This window comes from Cheilinus undulatus, linkage group 5, assembly GCF_018320785.1.
Source record: "Cheilinus undulatus linkage group 5, ASM1832078v1, whole genome shotgun sequence".
Classification (NCBI taxonomy): domain Eukaryota; kingdom Metazoa; phylum Chordata; class Actinopteri; order Labriformes; family Labridae; genus Cheilinus; species Cheilinus undulatus.
Window position 1 is genome coordinate 33,259,029 of NC_054869.1, and position 21,537 is coordinate 33,280,565.

At 36.7% G+C, this 21,537-nt stretch overlaps 2 protein-coding genes across 2 annotated transcripts in view; one reads left to right on the plus strand and one right to left on the minus strand.

Annotated features, from left to right (window-relative positions):
• nsd3 (nuclear receptor binding SET domain protein 3) overlaps positions 1 to 2,267 on the minus strand; it is a 42,054-nt gene extending 39,787 nt beyond the window's left edge. Inside the window, exon 1 of the mRNA XM_041787508.1 lies at positions 2,251 to 2,267. The gene's annotated coding sequence lies outside the window, so the exon portion shown is untranslated. The remainder of the gene's footprint in view (positions 1 to 2,250) is intronic.
• Positions 1,334 to 20,285, plus strand: letm2 (leucine zipper-EF-hand containing transmembrane protein 2). Its single transcript, XM_041787511.1, has 11 exons — positions 1,334 to 1,566; positions 2,295 to 2,363; positions 7,801 to 8,341; positions 11,061 to 11,204; positions 12,128 to 12,271; positions 12,582 to 12,785; positions 13,154 to 13,273; positions 13,423 to 13,542; positions 14,484 to 14,588; positions 16,004 to 16,072; positions 17,767 to 20,285. The coding sequence occupies exons 2-11, from the start codon at positions 2,317 to 2,319 to the stop codon at positions 17,821 to 17,823; spliced, it is 1,551 nt and encodes a 516-aa protein (XP_041643445.1). The 5' UTR covers positions 1,334 to 1,566; positions 2,295 to 2,316; the 3' UTR covers positions 17,824 to 20,285.
• The last annotated feature ends 1,252 nt before the right edge of the window (positions 20,286 to 21,537 follow it).

A 21,537-nucleotide genomic window follows, 5' to 3' on the forward strand; every position in this document is an offset into this window, starting at 1 on the left:
CATAATTACTTAAGGCTTTGTTATTAGCTCTGGGGTCTTCATTTCACAGATAACATTCTTGCACTCAGATCTCATGATAACAGACTGAGAATAGGCCTAAAGGAAGTACATCTAAAATTTATGACTAGCTGGCCCATATATGCGCTACAGTACATATGGCATGGCCTTTTGTCCTTTGGTACAGTCAACGTTTGTGACTTCTCCTCCTTTTTGCCCACAATACCTGAACACTTTTGTATATTTAATGCTATAAATGTTTGAATGCACAGTAATTTATACGCATTAAAAGCAGCATGATGTACACTAATCCCCATAGTCTAGTGTCATGCCCTGAAGATTTGTAGTTTTATTGTGCATATTTTTACACAAAGCTGATTGGATTTAGCATGTTTTGAATGTTAACCAATTTTTGTTCAATATGATATTGCCTTGTGAAATCCAATCTACAGAAGTCTTCTTGTTGCAAGTTAGTCCCAGACTTACGTTTTCTTCTGGTTTGGTTCATTAGTAACTAACTGTCATGTAAGTAAGTCACTAACACTATTTCTCTCTCTTGCTTGCAGTTTGGAATCTCACAATGTTAGAAATAGAAGGATATGTGAATTAACTTTTTCTGGGAGCAAAGTTAACTTTTTATTTCTATGGCTAAAAGTGGTTGAAGCCTGCACTGGGGGGAAAGTGGCGTATTTTTCTTTCACATCACTTGTTACTATATGAGGTCCAAAAGTTGTACAGTGATTAAATGTCTCACAAAGCCAACCAGCGTGTATCTCTAATTATTTGCTATCTACTTTTCAAACAAATTACTCCAGCCTCAGTGTGGATGTCAAATATAATCTCAAAGCTTCTCACAGAAAGATTTTAAGATAACCCAGTCTATTTTTAACACTACAGAATTGAAGATAAAAGACAAAGGGAATTTTGAATTTTGAAAATTGGATATCAGTGGGAGAAGAAACAATAAAGTTATTTTAAAAATCCATATTTCTAAATATGTGTATATCTATATATATACACACACACACATATATGTGACCAAAGAAAAGGATACAAATATGTTCAAAGTAGTAACTTATACTCTATCATCGTAGCAACTAAATTAAAAAACCGAAACACAATTTTATTCAATGAATTTCAAGGTTCCCTCAAAAATAGATCATAGGAGGCAAAAAATAGCAGATTGAAGTATGCTTTTGCTTTTCTATTGAACGGAACTTGGGACTGATTTTTTTTTAAGCAACGAGTAACTCATCTTTCAGAATCTATGATCTTCGAAGGGGGCGAGCACAACATCCACGCATGTACAGTGTGACCTTTCAGTGCAGCTGCCTGCGAAGGCTGCGCGAGCAGAGTCAACGGTCGGGAGCAGGAACACGACGCATCCAAAGGCTTTAACTATATAAACCCACCGTAAATGGGTTTATTACCACACCAGTCGTTACTCTCGCCACTCCCGTATACCTCGAGTGATTGTTGTGGATGGATTATTTTATTCACGTCTCACCAAGAAGCCTTAACAACGCCCAGTCAGCAGCGGCAGCCATAGCTCCGTCATTGACGCTGGAGGTTAGTGGGCTCGTCATCTGCGGACTGCCATTTCACCAGCTAGCCTAGCTAGCCGCAAGCTAACTGGCTAACCGGCTAGGCGAGATGAGGGACTTAGCTAGCTGGTAGTGAAATGCTAGCTAACGTGAACCTAGTGTACCTGTAACTTCCGTATGTTTCTGGAGTATTCTTATTTGGATAGTTTCAGCGGTGTTTGGTATTTTTGTTTGGGCGTCGATTCAGTGGCTGACTATCGTAATATTGCCGATATTTGCTGAGTTCAGCATCAAGTAACGTCTATTAAAAGCTAGCTAAGGCTATGTTACCATAGAAGGAGTCCCTTGTTGTAACATATAGACCCATTTTTTCTGTTATAATTCTTGGTTTGAGCCTTTGTTGGTTTTAATTAAAATATCTTTAGAGTTAAGTGGACCCGGTGTGATGCGGTGTATGACAGACATGTAACGTGAACGCGGTGGGCTGCCGCTGCGTAGTTACATAATATTGAACTAACGTTGACACGCTGTTCTGTGGGGTTCATGCTCATGTTAGCTACTTTATAGTTTGTCATTCGTAGTCATCTTTCAAAGCAAAGTTCCCATATTACTGTCTTTAGTTGTTCTGGATTGGGCAGAAGTTGTTCGCATCGAGTACTTTTCCATTCAGCCTGTTGCTGCACCATACTAGTGAAATGTAATAAGACACCTGCACGCTCTCTCTCTCTCTGTCCCTCTCCATGTGTCCAACAGGATACCGTAATCTGCTCCTGCAATGGCCGTCTTTAGTCATCAGGTGCTCCTTGCAGTCACACGAACTAGGTAAGTAATTAGCACATGGCTATACATGACTTTAAGATGCTGTTAAAGTAAAGCAGGAGGTCTGGCGATGTAAAGCATGCGGTTTCCTTCAAAGTTTAGGTACATGAACAACTGGTTCTCTTCCTAAAGTTTAGTGGTTGTAATTACAGGCTCTAGGGTGCATTCTCAGTTGTGTTTTGGTAAAAAGCACCGGGTTGTCTCTGTTTACATAGTGTCTGATGCAGTGAAGCCTGTTTATTGTAAAATATTATAACCTAGTCTTAAGATAAACACAAACAATTGGTTTCTACTGATGACGCAAGAGTAAAAACGGTCCTGTAAAACTGGACTACCAGAGTGAGACCTCCAGGAAGCACAGTTTGCTTCATAGTGGCAGCTGATAAGATGGATTTGTTCCTTTTTTCAGACTTAAAATTTCAACATGATATTCCCAAGAAAAGTGGTCACATCCTTACACAACTCAGTATTACATTACAGTTAGGCAACAAGGGTATGTAAACCATGGTAATACAATACATACCAGATATTTTTCAGCCAACTGGAAGACTTCTCCTTATTTTTGCAGTAGTGAATTATTTTTTTTTTTTATATTCAAAGAAAGAATTACTGTTCTGGTTTGTAACAGTAATAAGATAAAAAATACAGAAATAAAAAGACACGCCATTAATGTCAAACTTTGACATTAATTTGTGTTTTGCATTTACATTGCATTTCTTGTCCATTTTTCTTTGAACCACATGTGTAGCTGTACAATCCAGATGAAAAAAAAATAGCTTGATGAAGAGTTTAGAAAATGAATTGTTTATCAATAGTATCTATGGAAGTATTGAGCAAAGTACTCAGATCTACATTAAAACTATCTCTCTAAGGCATCAAGAGGAAAAAGCAACGACTCAGAAATAAAAGCTTAAAAATGAAAACAATGAGACTTTAGTAAAAGAAATAATTTTAAAAACAAACAATAATGTTAAAAAACAATCAAGGAGGAGAAAAGACACTTGAATAAAAATACCCATAAGATATCACTGACTTTGCTTATCTTCAGACTAACCGTTTAGGGACTTGTTGTTCATGTGTCTTTTGAATTTTAAATATAACCAACAACTTACTAAGCAGTTGTATGCAATGTGTGCCATGACTGTATAATATATCTATATATCTATATCCAGACTCCATGATACTTTGTGTGAATTCTGGGTGGGACTTCCTGTTCATTCTGTCACTGAAAACAGAGCCAGTGTTTTTTATAGATGCTCTAGACGCTAATCCTGATTATAAGGGTGATTCAGAGATTAAAATGTGTGAAGATCATCTGTTAGACCTCATCAGGATAATGTGATTATTTGTCTGCCTTCAATTATCAAGGAATTAGAGGACAACATGAAGAAATGGCCCCAAACAATGTGTACTAGCATATTTAGCTAATTTTATTAGCTCCATATTTGTATACAGTAGTCACTTTTTTTAAAAGGTGTTGGGACAAAACATAAGATACTTTAAAGCAGATGAAGAGCCCAGTCAAAGCCTTAACATTTCACATCACTACCCTTGGGTTTAAGTTTCAGATTCGTTTGTCCTGCTGTTAGCAAGTGGCTAACGGTGCATCATACTTAAATGTGCATGTACAGTTTGCACAAAAACACAGTAACTCAAATGGTTCACTGCTGTTTCCTTCAAAACAAGCACTGTGAAAGTTCAACATGACTTGAGCATGTATGCATATGCATCATAACACATTTTAGCCCTTTGAAATTCTCATTATTTAACAAATCAGTCAATCTGCTAAAATGCGATTTTACTGATACCTTTGATTGGGGGTCATGTGGGGCAGCTCTTCAGGTTGGAAAACAATGCATTCGGACAGGAAACAGCGTTTTTAACACAGCCTTTTTAGCCAAACACTTAATTTCATATAGCTGTATTTGTAAAACTGCAGACATCTGAACAGGCACTAGAATGCTACAAAGACATTTAAGAAAAAAAGGAAGCAGTGTTTGCTAAATTTTTTTGGCAAATTCCTTTCAAAACAACCTCAGTCAGTGGTGTTGCCACCACTTTAAGCTTCACTTAAAAACACATCTACAGTAGCACCCATAATTGTTTAACAGCATTGATTTAAAGAGACAATTGATTACTATTACTCGACAAAGTGCTGTCTATCTCAAGAGGTTCAAGTCTCCTGAGAAATTGAAGTGACAAGTGTTTTTAGATGCACCTGAATAGAAAGGCCAAAGTAGATTTTTATATATATTTTATAGCAATCAGCAAATTAAATCACAAGTTTTTATACTGACTTCATCTGTTAACCATGCCCTCATAACCTTGTAGCATAACCTGTAACAGTAACTGCTTGTGAAGTGGTTCAGTTGTATTGACATGTGAACACTTTGATGCTCACACTACACAGGTGGTATTTTACCTACTCAGCTAGTTAACCATTAAACAGAGACATAGGACGAACAGCTTATATAACCAGGTGGAATAGTTTTTTTCTTTTTAAAAGTGCTGAACATGCAGACAATAAGAAGCATTGAGTTAGACAGGGTTTCAAGATAAAATGGCTTGCAAATATGAATGAATTAATGAACGAAAGAAATTTATTTCAGTTTACTTGCACAAATAAAGCAATTTACAGGATCAGTGTGAAACTTCTAAATTTCCAAGCTAACCGAAAGGGTGTAGGCAGAAGCTAAAGCTTATTATAGCCTACCCCTCTTATTTTACAAAAACATAACCATCACAGAAATAATTGCATAGCAAGAACAATGCTGATGTATTGTTGTTTACATTCATTAGAAATTTATGCATAACATATTCATATTAACTTACATTTTCCACATGTATTTCAAAACCAGTTGATTTTTATACAGTCTTTTGAGCCTTATTTTGGTGGCTGTGAATATATCCGACCTGCCCAAGTAATGTCGGTTTGTGGGAAACACACACACAACATTTAGACTTCATAGTGAATTTAAAAAAGTACTTGCTTGATTTTTATATATATATATATATATATATATATATATATATATATAAAACGAAATATTTATTTTGAGGCTGTTATATCTTTTATAAAAGAGGACAGTGGGTAGTCAGAAACTTGTTGAGGGAAAAGTGTTAGGAAAGACATGCAGGTAAGGAGCTATGGCTTCTATATGGCCTTCCTATGATCAAAAAACATGAGCGATGGCAATTATTTATGTTCTAAACAGCATTTCAAAACTCTGTAGTATAACACCTAAGTACAAGTTGCCCTTGAATAAACACCTTGTTACTTGAGGATGATAACTAGACACTGACCTTTTTGACATTAGCTTTGTACATTTTTCCTTATAGAGATACACCAATTGTATTTAAAATTAAAATAAAAAACAGGGCAGATTCAAATTATTGTGTCAAAAATAACAATTTAGCCTATGGTGGATACCAATGTGTTTTTCATTCTTTCTAACACCCCCACAATGCCAACGTTTTCTTTCTCATCTCATCACTCATGTCATCCAGTGTTAATTTTGGCAGCTATTTTTTATTTTAGTCTCAGTTTTAGTCCTTAAATCAAATGCATTTTAGTTTTAGTCACATTTTAGTCATTTCTATCCTTCTTAGTTTTAGTCTAGTTTTGGTTGACGAACACTCAAAACATTTTAGTCTAAATTTTGTCCATAAAAAGTCCTCACATTTTAATCTTTACTTTTAGTCCAAGCACTTATTTTCTTGCCTTATTCTGGTACCAAATCATGTTAGTGTTTTCTGTACACTCTGTCAAACCTGGGGTCCCTGTCTCCTACAGCTGAGAAGCAGAATAGCTATAGAAGCATTATTTTTTGACATATTTACTCACAGTGGAGAAATATCAGGGATTTCGAATGTCCGACAAAAACTACATTACATTTTAGTCTAGTTTTAGTCATCTTGACAAAAAATAAACTTATTTTTAGTCTGTTTTAGTCATCACAGATCTATTTTTGTTAGTCTTAGTGTAGTTTTTGTCATGGAAAAAAAGGCTGTGGATGAACATTTTTAGTCATAGTTTTAGTTGACAAAATTAACCCTGATGTCATCACCCGTGAAAACAGAGCTGACTTTGTTTAACATGTCCCATCCTCTGCCTAATAATAAATCTGTTCTCTGAATTATCTGTTAGTTGTGTTAAAGGCAAACGTTAAATTGTTAGGACACAACAGGTAAACATGTGTTTATATCTGTTCATGCCCACATTATTTGCCAATGGCTGCTGTTTGTCAAAAGGGCCTGATGCATCTGTATATCCCTATTTACTTAAGTCTGTACAGTGCATTCAGATAATATCCACAATAGAGCCCGACTGATTGATCATCGGGCCAATTAATCCGGCCAATTATAGCATATCACAGATTAATCAACATCGGCTGATATGTAGCTGATATATGAACTTATTTGCTGCACGGAGGTTTTGTCGCCATGCTCCTGTGTGTGTGTCCCTGCTGAACTCAGCCTGAGTGCCTGGCCCCTCCCCCTCACACACAAACAGCTCTCTCTCCCCCATTCAGGCCAGGTCCACATGGAGATGAATTCAAAAGTATATGCAAAAGTTGTTTTTCGTATCGGCGTTTCATCCACACGGAAATGGCGTTTTGGGCGACTGTCAATGACTATAAATATGTCAATATATCAATGAAAATAACCTAGTAACTCAAAAATGTTTTTATTTAGTAATATTTTTAATCATTGGAGAACTTTTGGAAGGAGGTTACAGCATTATTTATAATATAAATGTAATTTATTCAGCCTATTTATTTTAATACAATTTAATTTTAAAATTAAAATTACATTTTATTTATTTGCTTCAATTACCGTACCGAAAACATACTGAATCGTGACTTCAAAACCGAGGTACTTACCGGACTGAAATTTTTCTGTACCGTTACACCCCTAATTCAAACCCCAGCAGTTGATCATTTAAAACCCATTTCTTCTGAGTTTATTTACAATTATCACTTGATTAAACACAGTAATTAACTACAAAGGACACATGACAGTAAAACACAATGTTAAGTGGGACAAATTACCAAAAAAGTTGATACTCCTGTATGATGATAATAACATCTTGTTTGTACAGAAAAATGGCAGACAATTTATACATTTAAAAAGCTGTAACAAGTTACAGAGGGTTTGGTTTTTAAGTTTAGGTTATTGTAAAGTATTTGATGGCTATCAAGAAAGGGGCTTTTTGTAGAATAAATTAAATGTCTTTTAGATTCCCTATGGAAATATTAGAAGCTTTTAAGAAAAAAACCTTCAGAAACTTAATAAATCAAACAGTTTTCAAAAATCCAACTATGTCATGCCTGTCCACTCATAGATTTGAGAGCTACTATTTATTTCTCTTACTTTTCTGCTTACATTTCCTGCAGGATATTATGTAATAACTAACCAGTTTTTCTCATCTCATCTACAGGGGATCATATCTGTTATCCAAGAGGCAAAGCTGCTCGTCTTTGTCTTCCAAAGCGTATCTCCACATAGACCCTCCTCGCCACAGCTCGTCCTTACTCACTCTCAGGCACTCCCGCTATGGCTATCCCCACTGTTACAGAGGCCACGCTCTCAGCCGTAACCACAGCTCCGCCCTGCTCACCCGCTCTCTGCACAGCACAGGTGTGTGGCTCCAGGACATAAAGCCAGAGGACACTAAAGCGTCACCAGCCGCCACACAAGATGCTACAAAAAAGGACTCGGTTGTTGCTGCAGCAACACAGCCCCAACCTCCATCAGCTCCCGCTCCAACGTCTGCCACCACTGCCACCACTACAGCGGCCGCTGTCCCTTCAGCGCAGGAGAGGGCAGTGGTAAGAAAGGCTCTGCATCTCAGGATTGTGGATGAATTAAAGCATTACTACAATGGCTTCCGGTTACTTGGGATCGACATCAAGATTGCTGGCAGGATGGTGTGGAGGCTGCTGCATGGACAGTTGCTCACACGCAGGGAGAGGAGACGGGTAAGATAAGCTAAATCTATGCAATATGGGTTTACAGTATTCAGTCTGTGCTCTGTTCAAGGATTTCTTTATCTTCAAATGTAATCCCTTGTAGAGTCAGGGATTTACATGATTTATGGTCATTACATTTTTGTCATACATAAACAAAAACCAAGCCTTTATAGCCGTGGGAGAAGCCAAGACAAAAATTGTATTGTAAAATGTCAGACAAGAACACAACTGCCTACATATTATGGCAAACATGAAGCCGCTTTTACCTTTTCTTAAAACTCAGCACATCAGTAATTAAAGATATTTTACTTACACATGTGGGTCTTAAAGCTGTATACACTGATCATAATGTATTTTTTCTATTTAAATAAGTACACCTTCACATTTCTGATAGCGTTATTGCTGAAATAAACACAAAGTAATTGCCATCCCTAAATTTGTGCTGGTAACAATACCAGCTATTGAATATTTAACTTTCTAGGCTGTTGATCAGAGGAAACCAATTCTCAACATCAAATTGGGTTTTGTGGTCTGCAGTTTTCCTTAAATTTGGAATTAATGATCATTCATATTTTAATAGATGTCAAATATGTACAAGTTGAGATACACAATATACATTTTATCGATTTTGTCTGACAGTTCTAATTCTATATGTAATGTCTAAAAATCTAGCTAAAAATAATCAGAAATTTTAAGAGCTTCATCCTTATACAATTTTCAAATTATTTGATTGCCTGTAGCTAAACCTAATTCTAGACTCCTATTTTTGTCCCATATGAAAAGCTATGCTTCAGAGAAACCATTACAAGACTTGTTTTATATTGAATATGGCTCAAAGTAAATTCAAAAACAGATCTTTGGCTGTTCATTAATTCTGTTTCACATCAGTGCTGAACTGCTTTTTAGGTTTTTATAAGGTATTATTTTATCTTGTACCAAACCATCTTTACTCACAGGAATTTAAAGTCTCTGTTCTTCCTCTCTCCTGGTCTTTTTTATTGATCTTATGTTGCCCTCAGGTCACAGCAGAGTGTCTGTCTGGCTCATTTATAATTGTCTGGTTTCTTTTTAGTCATGACAGAAAACTCAGCTCGTCTTGTTAGTCTTCCGCTAAGTTGTGTCAGTAAAATCAGCAGGACATGATTTATGGTTTAAGTGCTCCTTTTGTGTTTTTCACACCCTAACGTCAATAAGGAATGTGTACAGTGTGTTCCCTATGTCGTAGTGTAATGCTGCAGCAGCATGGTTTGCAGCAGTGTGGTGAGGGGAGAGACTGACAGTTCTGTAAATGATAGTTTTCTAAGCTTTTTTAAACTTTCAGTGTGTTTACCACCTTATTCAGCTGACAGAAAGTAATCTGGTAATCATTTAAGATGCTTTTAAGTCAAATCCTGAACAATACTGACAGCATTTATGCCGTGAGAATAAGCTGCTTTGTTTTAGCAAACTGAAACTTGATGATTCAGTGCTATTGTTAGGACAAAACCAATCATTTCACTGCAACTGTTAGCTCCAGATAGGTCTAGTTTGTTTCCTTTTCGAGTCAAGGATCAATAATGAAAGTAAATGTAGTTGCCCCGGTCTCTTTCACTTTAAACTCCTGAGCCTAGGCTTATTGTAATCTTGGTACATGGCGCCCTCGATTTAAAGGAATATAAGGCCAAAAATAATGCTTTGTATGTCTTTAAGGAATGCAAATCAAAGGGTTTGTTTCTGATGGAATTAACTCTATTTTAGTTTTTCATTTTTTCTTTGATTGTTGACTTTTAAACTAGAACTTTATAATTTTGTTAATCTCTAAAGCTAAAGCGTCACTAAAGCTAAAGTGTCACTAAAACTGCTGGCTTTCAGTGTTTTTGTCTTTGGACTCTAGAGTTTGACCATACATTGCTGTATGTAATTGTGATTTTGCTAACTATTTTGCGAGTCTTCAGTATGGAAATGTGTTCTTTTTTCTGTGTATTTTTTATGTAAAAGTAGTATCTTCACACTCAACCTTTTACAGTACAACTGTTCTTCTAACTGTGTGTACATCTGAGCACATTTAAGCAGAAACAGAAGGGAATATTTGAATACACTGTAAGTAACATTAGCTTGAATTATTTATTAAAAGGCATGGGAGGATTTCCCCTCAGTTGTGAAGGGAAGAAGGGAAAAAGAAAGTAAACATGTTAAAAAGTAAAAATGTTAAAAAATGTTACAAAAATGGAGTCCAGCCTTATAGGTTTGATATACTCAATCAGTTTGGTCAAGATTCTGTAATAGCTTTCTTTTGGGAAATGTGTTTTAAACAAGTTCCAGGTACTTTTTTACAGTTATGAAACACTGATCACATGTTGTGGTCGACTGATGTGATCTTGGTTGTTTCAGTGGAACATGAAAGTGTTGTTCACCATCTACGAACATTTATGAGTTTCAAACTGAGTTGTAGATTTTCTTTCTTTCTCTTCTAGCTCTATGCAGGTTTCAGATGTCTCTTCATGGAGTAGAGACACTGGTAGATCATTGGAAAAGAACATAGTGTCACTGCATGTCACTGACTAATGTATATGTGTGTGCAGACTTGGTGACCTAAGCAGTCCACATACCATGGTAAATCTATATTTGGGCTATTTTAAAAGAGAACTGGCAGAGCGTCAGGGCACGTGTAGTATATCTTACATGTTGACATGCATCAGGAGACCACCTACTTTTGTGTCATTACAGTCGTTTTTCTTTGTGTTACCAGCTGATGAGGACCTGCGCCGACCTCTTCCGACTAGTTCCCTTCATGGTGTTCATCATCGTTCCCTTCATGGAGTTCCTCCTGCCTGTCTTCCTCAAACTCTTCCCAGAGATGCTGCCCTCCACCTTCGAGACAGAGTCCAAAAAGGCATGTGTTCATGTACACAAAGACGCACACACCCTGCCGCCGCCTGCATGACCTCCCAGCAGGGTTCATGATGATTATATAACCTGTCAGATATGTCTGCTGATCTAAGAAGCTCTGTCCACACAGGCACATGACTTTTACTTATCTAGGTGATTTACTAATTTAGATTAGTGCAACATAAACAGGCTTACAAAAAGCTTCAGAAACCCAGGCCTGCTCTTTCAAGAGCCCCCTATTTATTCTTCTGTTGTTTCATTAATTAAAATGTTCCTTCATTCCTTTTGTTAACATTTAATCTCCTGCAAAAGAAAAGCAGCAGGTCTCTGTTCTTGGTCCAGTCAGCCTGTCAGCTCCGATGTTCTCTGGTCTTTCTGGCTGAATGATTCACGGATATGCTCCTGTGCTTCTGGACAGCTTAGACGTGTCCAGTCTCTGAAAATATGACTTTACATAGGAAGGAAAAAAGGATGAAGGCATGTTATGATGGAAGATAAGAGTATGATGACCAAATCAGGTGGGAAATACCGGGGAGAAATTAAAACATTGGAAAAACAAGATTTCATGTGAAATACATGCCTTTCTTTTAAATGAAAATACAAATAAAAAAAGCCTTTAAATCGTTGTCAGGAGTTGTATATTATTCAAATCAATTCTCTCTGATGGATTGGATCAATTTTAGTCTGTTTTCCATCTTTGGAGCCACCAGCGTATCAGGTTCTAAGTTTTATGTTATGATTGTAGTAAAACATTCTTTATTTCTTCATGTTACAATATCTTCAACTGAACTGTTGTATGAAGCTCTGAGAATGTAATCTTTGGTGTAGAAATCAGTCACTGATAACAGTATATGTTGTATTTATTGCAACTATTGCTGTGTCCAAAGTATCTATATTTTCATATTAACTGTTTGTTTCTTCTTACAGGAGGAGAAGCAGAAGAAAGGTCTGGCGGCTAAGCTAGAATTGGCCAAGTTTCTCCAAGAGACTATTGCTGAGATGGCTCGAAGGAATAAAGCTAAAGCTCTGACTGAAGATGAGACGCAGCGCTTCTCCACATATGTTCAGAAGGTAGATTAGAAAAGGCTAAGTAAAAATCAATGGTAGCCCTTGCACCCATAATATACTGCTTGAATTATGTCCAGTTGATCAGTAAAATCTGTCTTATTGATGCTTCTTGATGTCTCTTGTGTTCTGTACTCGGTATGATCTGAATGTTACCTGTCAGACTTCTATTTTTTTAATCTAATACTTGAAAGCTTTAATGATAAATGCAGTTGTACAAAAAGAAGGTAAAACCTTTTTAAAGATTGCCTTAATAATCAAACATGCAGTCTTAAATCTTTTAAGTGATATATTAAGGACTCTGTGTTCCTCTCAGGTTCGAGGCACAGGGGAGCAGCCCACCACAAAGGACATCGTCCGGTTTTCCAAGCTGTTTGAGGACGAGCTTACGCTGGAGCACCTGGAGCGCCCCCAGCTGGTGGCTCTGTGTAAACTGCTGGAGCTGCAGCCCATCGGCACCAACAACTTGCTGCGTTTTCAGTTGATGATGCAGCTCAGGACCATCAAAGCAGATGATGAGGTGAGGCGGAGTACCTGGTAATTTTTGTAGCCACTGACTGTTTTGATTATTAGATAGTCATAAATAAAGGTCAACTCTTTTTACAGACTATCTTCAAGAAACTTGAAGTATCATTGTAAAATGTTGACCTTCTTATGTTGCCCTATTCACATTTTAAAAGAATACATGCATATTTTACATATAAGTGAATGAAAAGAAATATGCAACAATGTGCAATCGTAAGTGTTGCCAAATTTGAGAAAAAGTCAGAAAGAATGTACACTTTACTGGTGACTTGTATTATAGATATTTAACTTGATAAAGATTTGAATAATTATACTTCTGGATGTAGAGTCACTGTCATATCTCAATCTTGTGTGTTGTCACAGATGATTGCAGCAGAAGGTGTGGCAGCTATGAGTGTGTCAGAGTTGCAGGCTGCGTGTCGTAGTCGTGGGATGAGGTCTTTGGGTCTCACCACTGACCAGCTACGCCAGCAAATGCAGCAGGTGAGCAGCTGGACACTGATTTTTAGCTTTTGTTAGTTCTATGTATTACATTGACTAAGATGAAGATAGGCTTATGATATTTTACTCATATTATTTAAAGAAGCAAGAAGACTTGCAATATGTGTTTGATGAATCAATTTTTCTTTTAGTGGCTGGATCTTCACTTGAAGGAGAATGTTCCTCCATCACTGCTGCTGCTCTCTAGAGCCATGTATCTGACCGACCTCAAACCAAAACCCCCAGTCATCCCACCTGTTCCCAAACTCGAGGTTCGACCTTTACACACTACTTACAGACTGTACTGTTACATATTCACTTAGAATGTACAGCTTAGAGAAATTCATTCTCAGCTTAACATTTATGCTGTTTAAATAGCTGGTATGTAGGTCCTGGTGTTGGGTACACTCTGTGTTTGATCTTTCTGTAGGGGAGCAAGAGTGGTTTCATAACTACTTCTTTTGTTTCTGGGTTGGAAAATATAATGCCAACCATTACTCACCATTATTATCGCCATTGCTGTTACTTTCACATGACGAAACTTGATAAAACATGGTGAAGTAGTTCTCATCAAAGCTTCCAAAATCAGAAAGAAGCATTCATATAAATGTGTAAAAAATGTGTGTACCATCATACATGACAGAGAAAATAAAGAAAGTTGTAAATGTACAAAGTATATAACATAGTTGGTCTAATTCCTAAGATTATCAGATATCAACATTTTTTCTCAGATGGTTTCTTTTGATTCATAATCTGAACAATCATAAAAGCTCTAAGAGTCATGTGTGGGGACTTAAAAATCCAGTTTGGTCATTATTTTGGGCAGTATATGTTTTCCACAAAAATACTGTGTCAAATCTCTTAAATTGCATCCATGTAAATATAAATGCAAATGCTCTCTTTTATAAAAGTTTAACTACTGAAGACTAAATGTTTTGTGTATCACTCAAACCTGTTTTGAGGATTTGATTTACACAAATTGCACACAAATTAATAGTGAGGTCACACAGTAACAGCATTTGAATGTATTATATCCATGAAAGAAATGGCCACTTTGTACAGGAGCAGTCCAGTGTAGAAATGAAGGGGCAACTTCAAGATTTTAAGAAGGCTGTGTGAACAACAGCAGCCACTTATCAGGGAGTACACCAGAGTGAGGAGGTCTTTAGAAAAGTTTGGTCATCTTTTTATATGTTTGCTTTTATTTTCACAGAAAGCTCCTCCTCCCCCTCCCCCAGTGGAAAATACAGGAGCAAACACAACCTCAGTCACCACTGATATGTTGGCAGATCCTGCCATTATCATCAAGGAAAGACAGGTCAGTGTTCAGCACAAACATGAAATGCACAACACCACGAGAGGAGATGGACAGAGAGGAAACTGGGTCAGAAACATTTGATTCTACATAAGGAGGTTATGTTAAACTGATGAGGCTGTTTATGTAGGAAAACGTTGAATTATTGTGTTGTTCTGACTAAAACTGGACTTTTAGAATGCAAGTAAGCATGTTAGTTTGACTTAAATCATACTAAATCTAAGTTCTTGAAGTTGGACTGACACACCTAGATAATAAGGTTGGAGGTTGATTTTCTCTCACCTGTAAACCTGTGTACCTCAGTCAGACCAGACTGGCCTAACCATATTGGGCATGCTCCACATTCCCTGTGTTGGACTTTGACCCATAAGTCAATACGTATAAATGCTAAGGGTAGCAGAAGTTGTATTGTTGTCTGCCTTTGGTTATCATTGTAAGTGTACCAAAAGTAAAGTACAGAGTGTGTATGAAATTTAAGAAGCTGCGTAGTTGTTCGTGGTTTTGACTTTCAGCATACAGCTAGCTAGCTGCTTGCTAACTTGTTAGCAAGGTCAACTTGAAGAAGATCCGACAGTAACTAGCTGCCTACCACACCTACTGTAGTGGAAGCAGACAAGCTTCTGCTGTGGGTTTGTACTGGAACAAGGACAGTAGTCCCATCAGATATCCCAATATAACCATAGCTTGACTTAGCAGTGCATGTACAACATACTGATTATTTAAACCTGAGATATTCACAGATACAGAGATGCACAAATGTATGAGACATGAGAGTATTACAAGCAAAGTTTCTTTTAGCAGCCATCTTCACTTTTTTCACAGTTAATGCTTGTTGCTTATTTATGGAATCATAATCACGTCTCAGAGCAACCTTACAGTGTGAAAAACTGTTGATCCATGGATATACAACTGTTACTAAGCAACAAGTCAGCTCATCTCCAAGTTTGGGTATTTTTTAACGCAACAGACTAATATTTACTTTTTGATTAAGACATTCTCCAACTTCTAAAGGGGATTTATCTATATTTAAGGCATTAACTTGTATTCTTGTTTTTCACAGTCAGATTTTGTAACAGAATACAGTATATCTTTAAGTATTTGTATAAAATAAAGAAATATATCAATTTTTTGTATCTGCAAATACAAAGGTTCAGACATGAGAGAAATACTGAAACTTTCATCAAGTCTTGACAAGAAATAAAATATTTCTCTGTGAAATTAAAACCTTGAGTACCGCCTGACTATAAAACGCATAGTAAACAGGCTTGTTTGTCTTACCTCATGAAAAGTTTGAACTTGTGGAGGTGCATGGTTTTCCCATCTATAAATGTACAAATGATCAGAACCCATACATATAAACATGTGAAGTGATAGCATACCTAGGAACCTTTAAACCTTTTTGTTCTTTTGTTCTGTAGGTAGAGGAGTTGAGAGACAAGGCCCCTGTGATCTCAGACAAACCTCTGACTCCTGCTGAAGTCCTTCAGGTGAGCACCCATTTCTTCTTGAGATGTGTTGGATCCACAGAAACCAGTTTGAGTTTGATGCTACACACGACTTTATAATCCAGTTAACTCTTCCTGCCTAGGATCTTTTTCACATGACACGCTAATCTGTAGCTTTACAACTGCTGTTATGGAAGAGCAGCTGCAACACCAAACAGAGGTAGCTTGAATACAGTAGAGAACGTATGGACAATACTTGGAAATTGGTTTAAATAAATACAGTAGTTTTTTATTTTACAAGATGCCTCTATGAATGCAGAAATATTCTGGTGAAGTCAGAATAACATGTCTCAAGTTAATCTGTGTGAGGTTTAAAAATAGCTGATAAATATAGACCCAACACTGAGACACGCTTCTCAGTGATCTTCTTAAACAGACTAGTCGTTCAAAAAGATATTACGCCACATCAAACCTGTGTGCTGTTTTTCATGCAAAGTGCAGTTTTCTTATTATTCAATGACATGGTTTTTATTGTAATACCAGAAAATACTCATTTTCAAACACTTTCACCAGATATCTGTTTAATGTTTATTTGTATACAGGTACATCTCAAAAATTAGAATATCATGAAAAAGTTTAATATTTTTTGTCATTCATTTCACTCATTACCTGTAAGCCGTAATCATCGACATTTCAAAAAATAAAGGCTTGAAATATTTCACTCTATGTGTAATGAGTCTATATAATGTATGGGTTTCACTTTCTGAAATGAGTGACAAAAAATATTGAACTTTTTCATGACATTCTAATTTTTTGAAATGTAGTGTAAAGTTTCAAGTATGCAAACCTATAAAAGACAACACAGCTTTCATAATGGACCTTTTAAGAGTCATATATCTTAATAAAAAGCACGAGAGAAGGTACTGAACACAAACTAAACAACAAATAACAATAGGAAGAAAAAAACACTGAGGTATGAGAAATGTTATATAACATGACCTCAGATTTACAGGAAACAACAAATAGTCAAAAGTGGCAGAATCTGAGAGATGCTGCTGCATCAGTATGAAGAGCCATTCTGAAACTGATTTAAGTTCAAGTCAACAGCAGCTTAACACACCTCAGCAGGACAGAGATGAAATGTGAAACTTAAAGGAATCATCTTTTTTAATTTTGTAATATTGTGATACAATACCGTTATCGTCAAAGGCAAGAAAAATACTGTGATACAGTATTTAGGCCATATCACCCAGGCCTAAAGACCGATGTAACATTACATTTAATTCTTTCCTCTGCTGATAGCCATGGATGTTGACTTTGTGGTTCAAGCAAAAGTCTCAGACAGTTAAATGATTTTTTATTTAGAGAGCTCAGTAATTTGGGAAATTATCTCAGTGGTAAAGCACAAACAATCATTTGTTTTACTTGTGCTGTTGTACAATATCTCAAAAGAAAATCTGTGTGCTTCATGAGGTCACAGCACTGCAGTCAGAGTGGAGATTCCATGTTATTCAACTGTCTGAGACACCTAACATGCTACAGTGATGACCAGTTCATGTCTGGCTTGTGACCCTGTTATCATGCCATGTTCCCTCACACTCCATCCCATGATGCATCTCACTTAGCGGTTAAATAAGTTAATAAAGTTGTTCAAAATTAAAAGATTAAATAGAAAGAATGTAAAGGGAAACAATGGATATTGATGTGAAACTAACTTCTCTAACTTCTTCCAACAGGCTAAAGCAGCCACAGAGGTGACCCAGAAGAGCAAGATGAGTGCCAATGGCGTGTAGAGGAGCAGGAGCCTTTAGACTGAGTGGGGGATAAAGATTACACAGACCTGTTTCCTAAGGAGGGGAAAGAGGAATGGCAGGGATGTTGTGGTCATCTGATGGGCCAGTGATGGTCTGCATTTCAGTAGCCTTCAATTGTTTTAAAGCTCCTCCATAAACATTCTTTCTCTCTGGATCAGAGGGACTGGAAAACACTGGATCTGGTCAGCCTTCATTGTTCAACTCATCCAGGAGTCCTGCTTTTTCTTTGTCCCTTTCTCTTTGAACACCCAGGAGAGGTCTACTTTATCTCAGCGCTGCCATGGCCGCCCTGCTTTCACATTTGTGCACTCCGTTTTCTGTAACTCCCCATTTTAAGCTGGACTAACCAGTCTTAGATTTCACCTGACTGGCAGACCACTGGTGGTGTTACTATGTTGACCTTGTTTCCTGAAAGCAACACCCAAACTGACCATCACAGCCTGATCAACTTACAGAGTCTCCCTGAAGTCTAGATGGTCTCCTTCTTCTCCTCCTCCTCCTGTAAATTTGTAAATATCCTGTATATTTTTGTTTCTGTCACCACAGCAGCAGCAGTGTTGTACATTTTGCTATGCAAAGGCCTAATTTCTCTCAAGAACTCTAGAGTTTTTCTCTTTTAGCTAATTTTATTTTGTTTTATTTGGAATATTTTCACTCCTGTTAAGGATATGAGAGAACTCTTTTTGTTTTTTTCTGAAACGGTTTTGTCCATCTTTTTGGTTCAGTTGCAGTCCTGACTTTATTTTTACTCGGTAATCTGAGACCAGGCTGATGTGCAACCACCTAAAACAGCACAACCAGAGCCTGCTATAGAATGAAAATGTCAAAATGCCATCTTATTTCTCCAGCAGATAGACATGCAGAATTGGACCGGCCCTGTGCCTGTTTAATATTTTGTAGTTGCTTCTGCTGTAATTAGTAAACAAAAACCTGCTCATCATTAAGAGAGAACTCACTCCTTAAACCCAGAGGTGGCTGGGATAAAGTGCAGTCTGCCTCCACTCTAAACCACTAAGCGGACATTCCGTTAAGAGAAATGCAATGTTTATTTACATACAGAGTATATGTATTGTGTTTTAACACTATGGCGCTACAAGTTCTTGAAACTGAAAACAGACAATACTTGATGTATTATTATTAATATTGGAGAGAAACTTAAATTTTTAAGCCACAATAGAGATTAATGTTATTTTTGGTCTTGTGGCACTGAAAGAGGTAAATGTATAGCATTATGACTGTTTCGCCTAACACAAAGTTTAATATACAACCCTAAAATTTATTGGAAAGTTTACAACCTATACATGTACTGTATAAATACAGTTTCTGTGTGTTTGGCTAAAGTTTTGTAAGCTTCCTATCCTCCCTGAGTATTTTGACAGAGCTGGAGTAACTGATTTCATTGCAGCTGGATGAAAGTTTTTGTCTCCACACCATTTTTATCATAAATAGCAATCCACAGACACCTTACAGAAGTGGATAACGAAGAATATTTTTAAGCATAAAGTTGCTGACAAAGGTTTATTTTATTGGTTTTACATATGTGCCTAAAGTTGAAGGGTGATTGTGGCTGTATTTTTCATCAGATAACAGGTTTTCTATATTTACCATAATCAGCTCTTGCTTTGGTTTGATATTTTACCTCATTATCTGCCTAAAGCATCCAGTTCCACCTTCTATCTTACCTTGAATGTCTCCTCTTTCCCTCCCCACATTTGATCCAACTAAAAAACAAATAGAAAATGATTTTTTTCCTTAAAACCAACTGGACTGATGAAAAAGCAGTCACCCGTCAGACAGCTAGCCCTTGTGACTCAAAGGGGAAATCAAAAATGAGAATCAGAGTAGTAGCTTTCTCCTCTCCATTTTGTGCTGCTGCCATATTTATAGAAAGACATTTTGAACAGAAGTGAACTGATTTTTGCAACACTTGTGATTACTGAGCTTTGTTGCTGAATTATTACTCCCCAGTAGTGCTGTTTTGATCCATTGGAGGTTTTTTCCTTTTCTGCAATGATGCTTAAGGATTAGAGCGCTGATCAGCAGTTTGATATTGTGAATTGCTAAACTGGTTCATGTGCCAGTCCTGCCACACTTCATAAATTTAAATTGCGTTCTTCTGCACCTACAAGTAATTTTCATCTTTGCATCCGAAACAGCATTCCTCTTTTTGGAACTGTGTTTTCTCATTCATCAGCTCCATAGTGTGTGTGTTTTAACAACACTGTGCCTGTCTGGAAACTTTGTGGTCTACTGATGTCACGGATGTTTCAAACATCAGTGATTTGATGTGTCCTCTGTCTTAAGGCTCATTTTCTTTTAGTTTAAAATTGCACTGCTGTCCAGTTACTTCTGACCCTGTATTGAATTCATGCATCACTTTGATATGGCAAATAAGTGATGGCGAAAATGAATACACATGATTAAATTCATGAAACCCCTTACAGTTGTGTCAAATCTGTCTTTGTAAATGAGACCTATGAAATGAGTAAAATAGACTGTTCAGCCTGGAAAAAAAATCTACAGTCTCATATTGGTGATGAAAGACATAGTGCATTAACATTTAAAATTATTGATTTAAAGAAACAAAGAACCAGGTGTATTATATAATTTCTTTGCAACACTGGTTTGATTGTATTTTTCAAACGGTTTATATCCTCATTAAGGCAGGTGGGTTCAAAACTCGCATTGGTACTGAGTGATGTTTGGCTTTTCATGGCCAGCAGGTGGCACTATCTGCATGCACAAATTTTTACCAGAACCAGTTCAATGCTTTTGCTGCACAGTATGCTCTCATCACATGGTGGCAGTAACAGACAAAAAGGGTCAGAGAATTTGACCTTTCTGTATTTGGGAGACATCTCTGAACCAGCACATTAGCGACTGTGCCACAAGCCTGGTGTACAGCAAGGTGCAAGGGCCCGTTCAGTGCTGTTTGCAGCCCTAGTATTAACATTTAGTTGCTGATTTCAAACATGTAAGTGTTATTGATATGAAAGAAAATAAGAAATGAAGAAGGGGGGAAATACTTCTTCACAGCACGGTATACTTGTGTTTCCACAGATTTTACTCAGTGGAGTAATGGCATGGATTTTGAAAGACCAGCAGTCCAGCACTAACATCTTAGTCTCCTTCAGACTCTTTGACGAAACTTAACTAACTTTTCTTCAAAGTTTTTATCAAGGGCTTGATTTTAGCTCATCTTAAAGTCCCTCTAAAGTGATTCAAAATATCTTTATTCTAGTTTTTTTGTAAGACAGGCCACTGTATAATGAACCACCAATCCAAATTTCAGTCATGAAAAATATCTCTTAAGTTTATAAAATTAAGCTTTAAAATCATAAAATGAGATGGTAAAATCTGCCCTGTGTGTTTGTCTTCTGGGCTCATTTGCAGTTTAAGAATATTACTGCTCAGTGAAATAAGACACTCTATTTACAAACCACAAATAAGTTTAAAAACTCTGGCTTGTTTAATATTTCTTCATTTAAACACCATACTTCTACTAATTTATCTCAAACAAAAATACAAGTAAATTTTACTATTTTAGATGTTAATTTATAGAAAATTATAAAAATAAGGATACATTTTTTTAGTAAACAGCACTTTCAAAGTGCTGTACATAAAGTTAAAATAATGAAAAATTAAACACTTGATAACGTTTAAAAATCTAAAATTTACTATAACTAAAGAAAT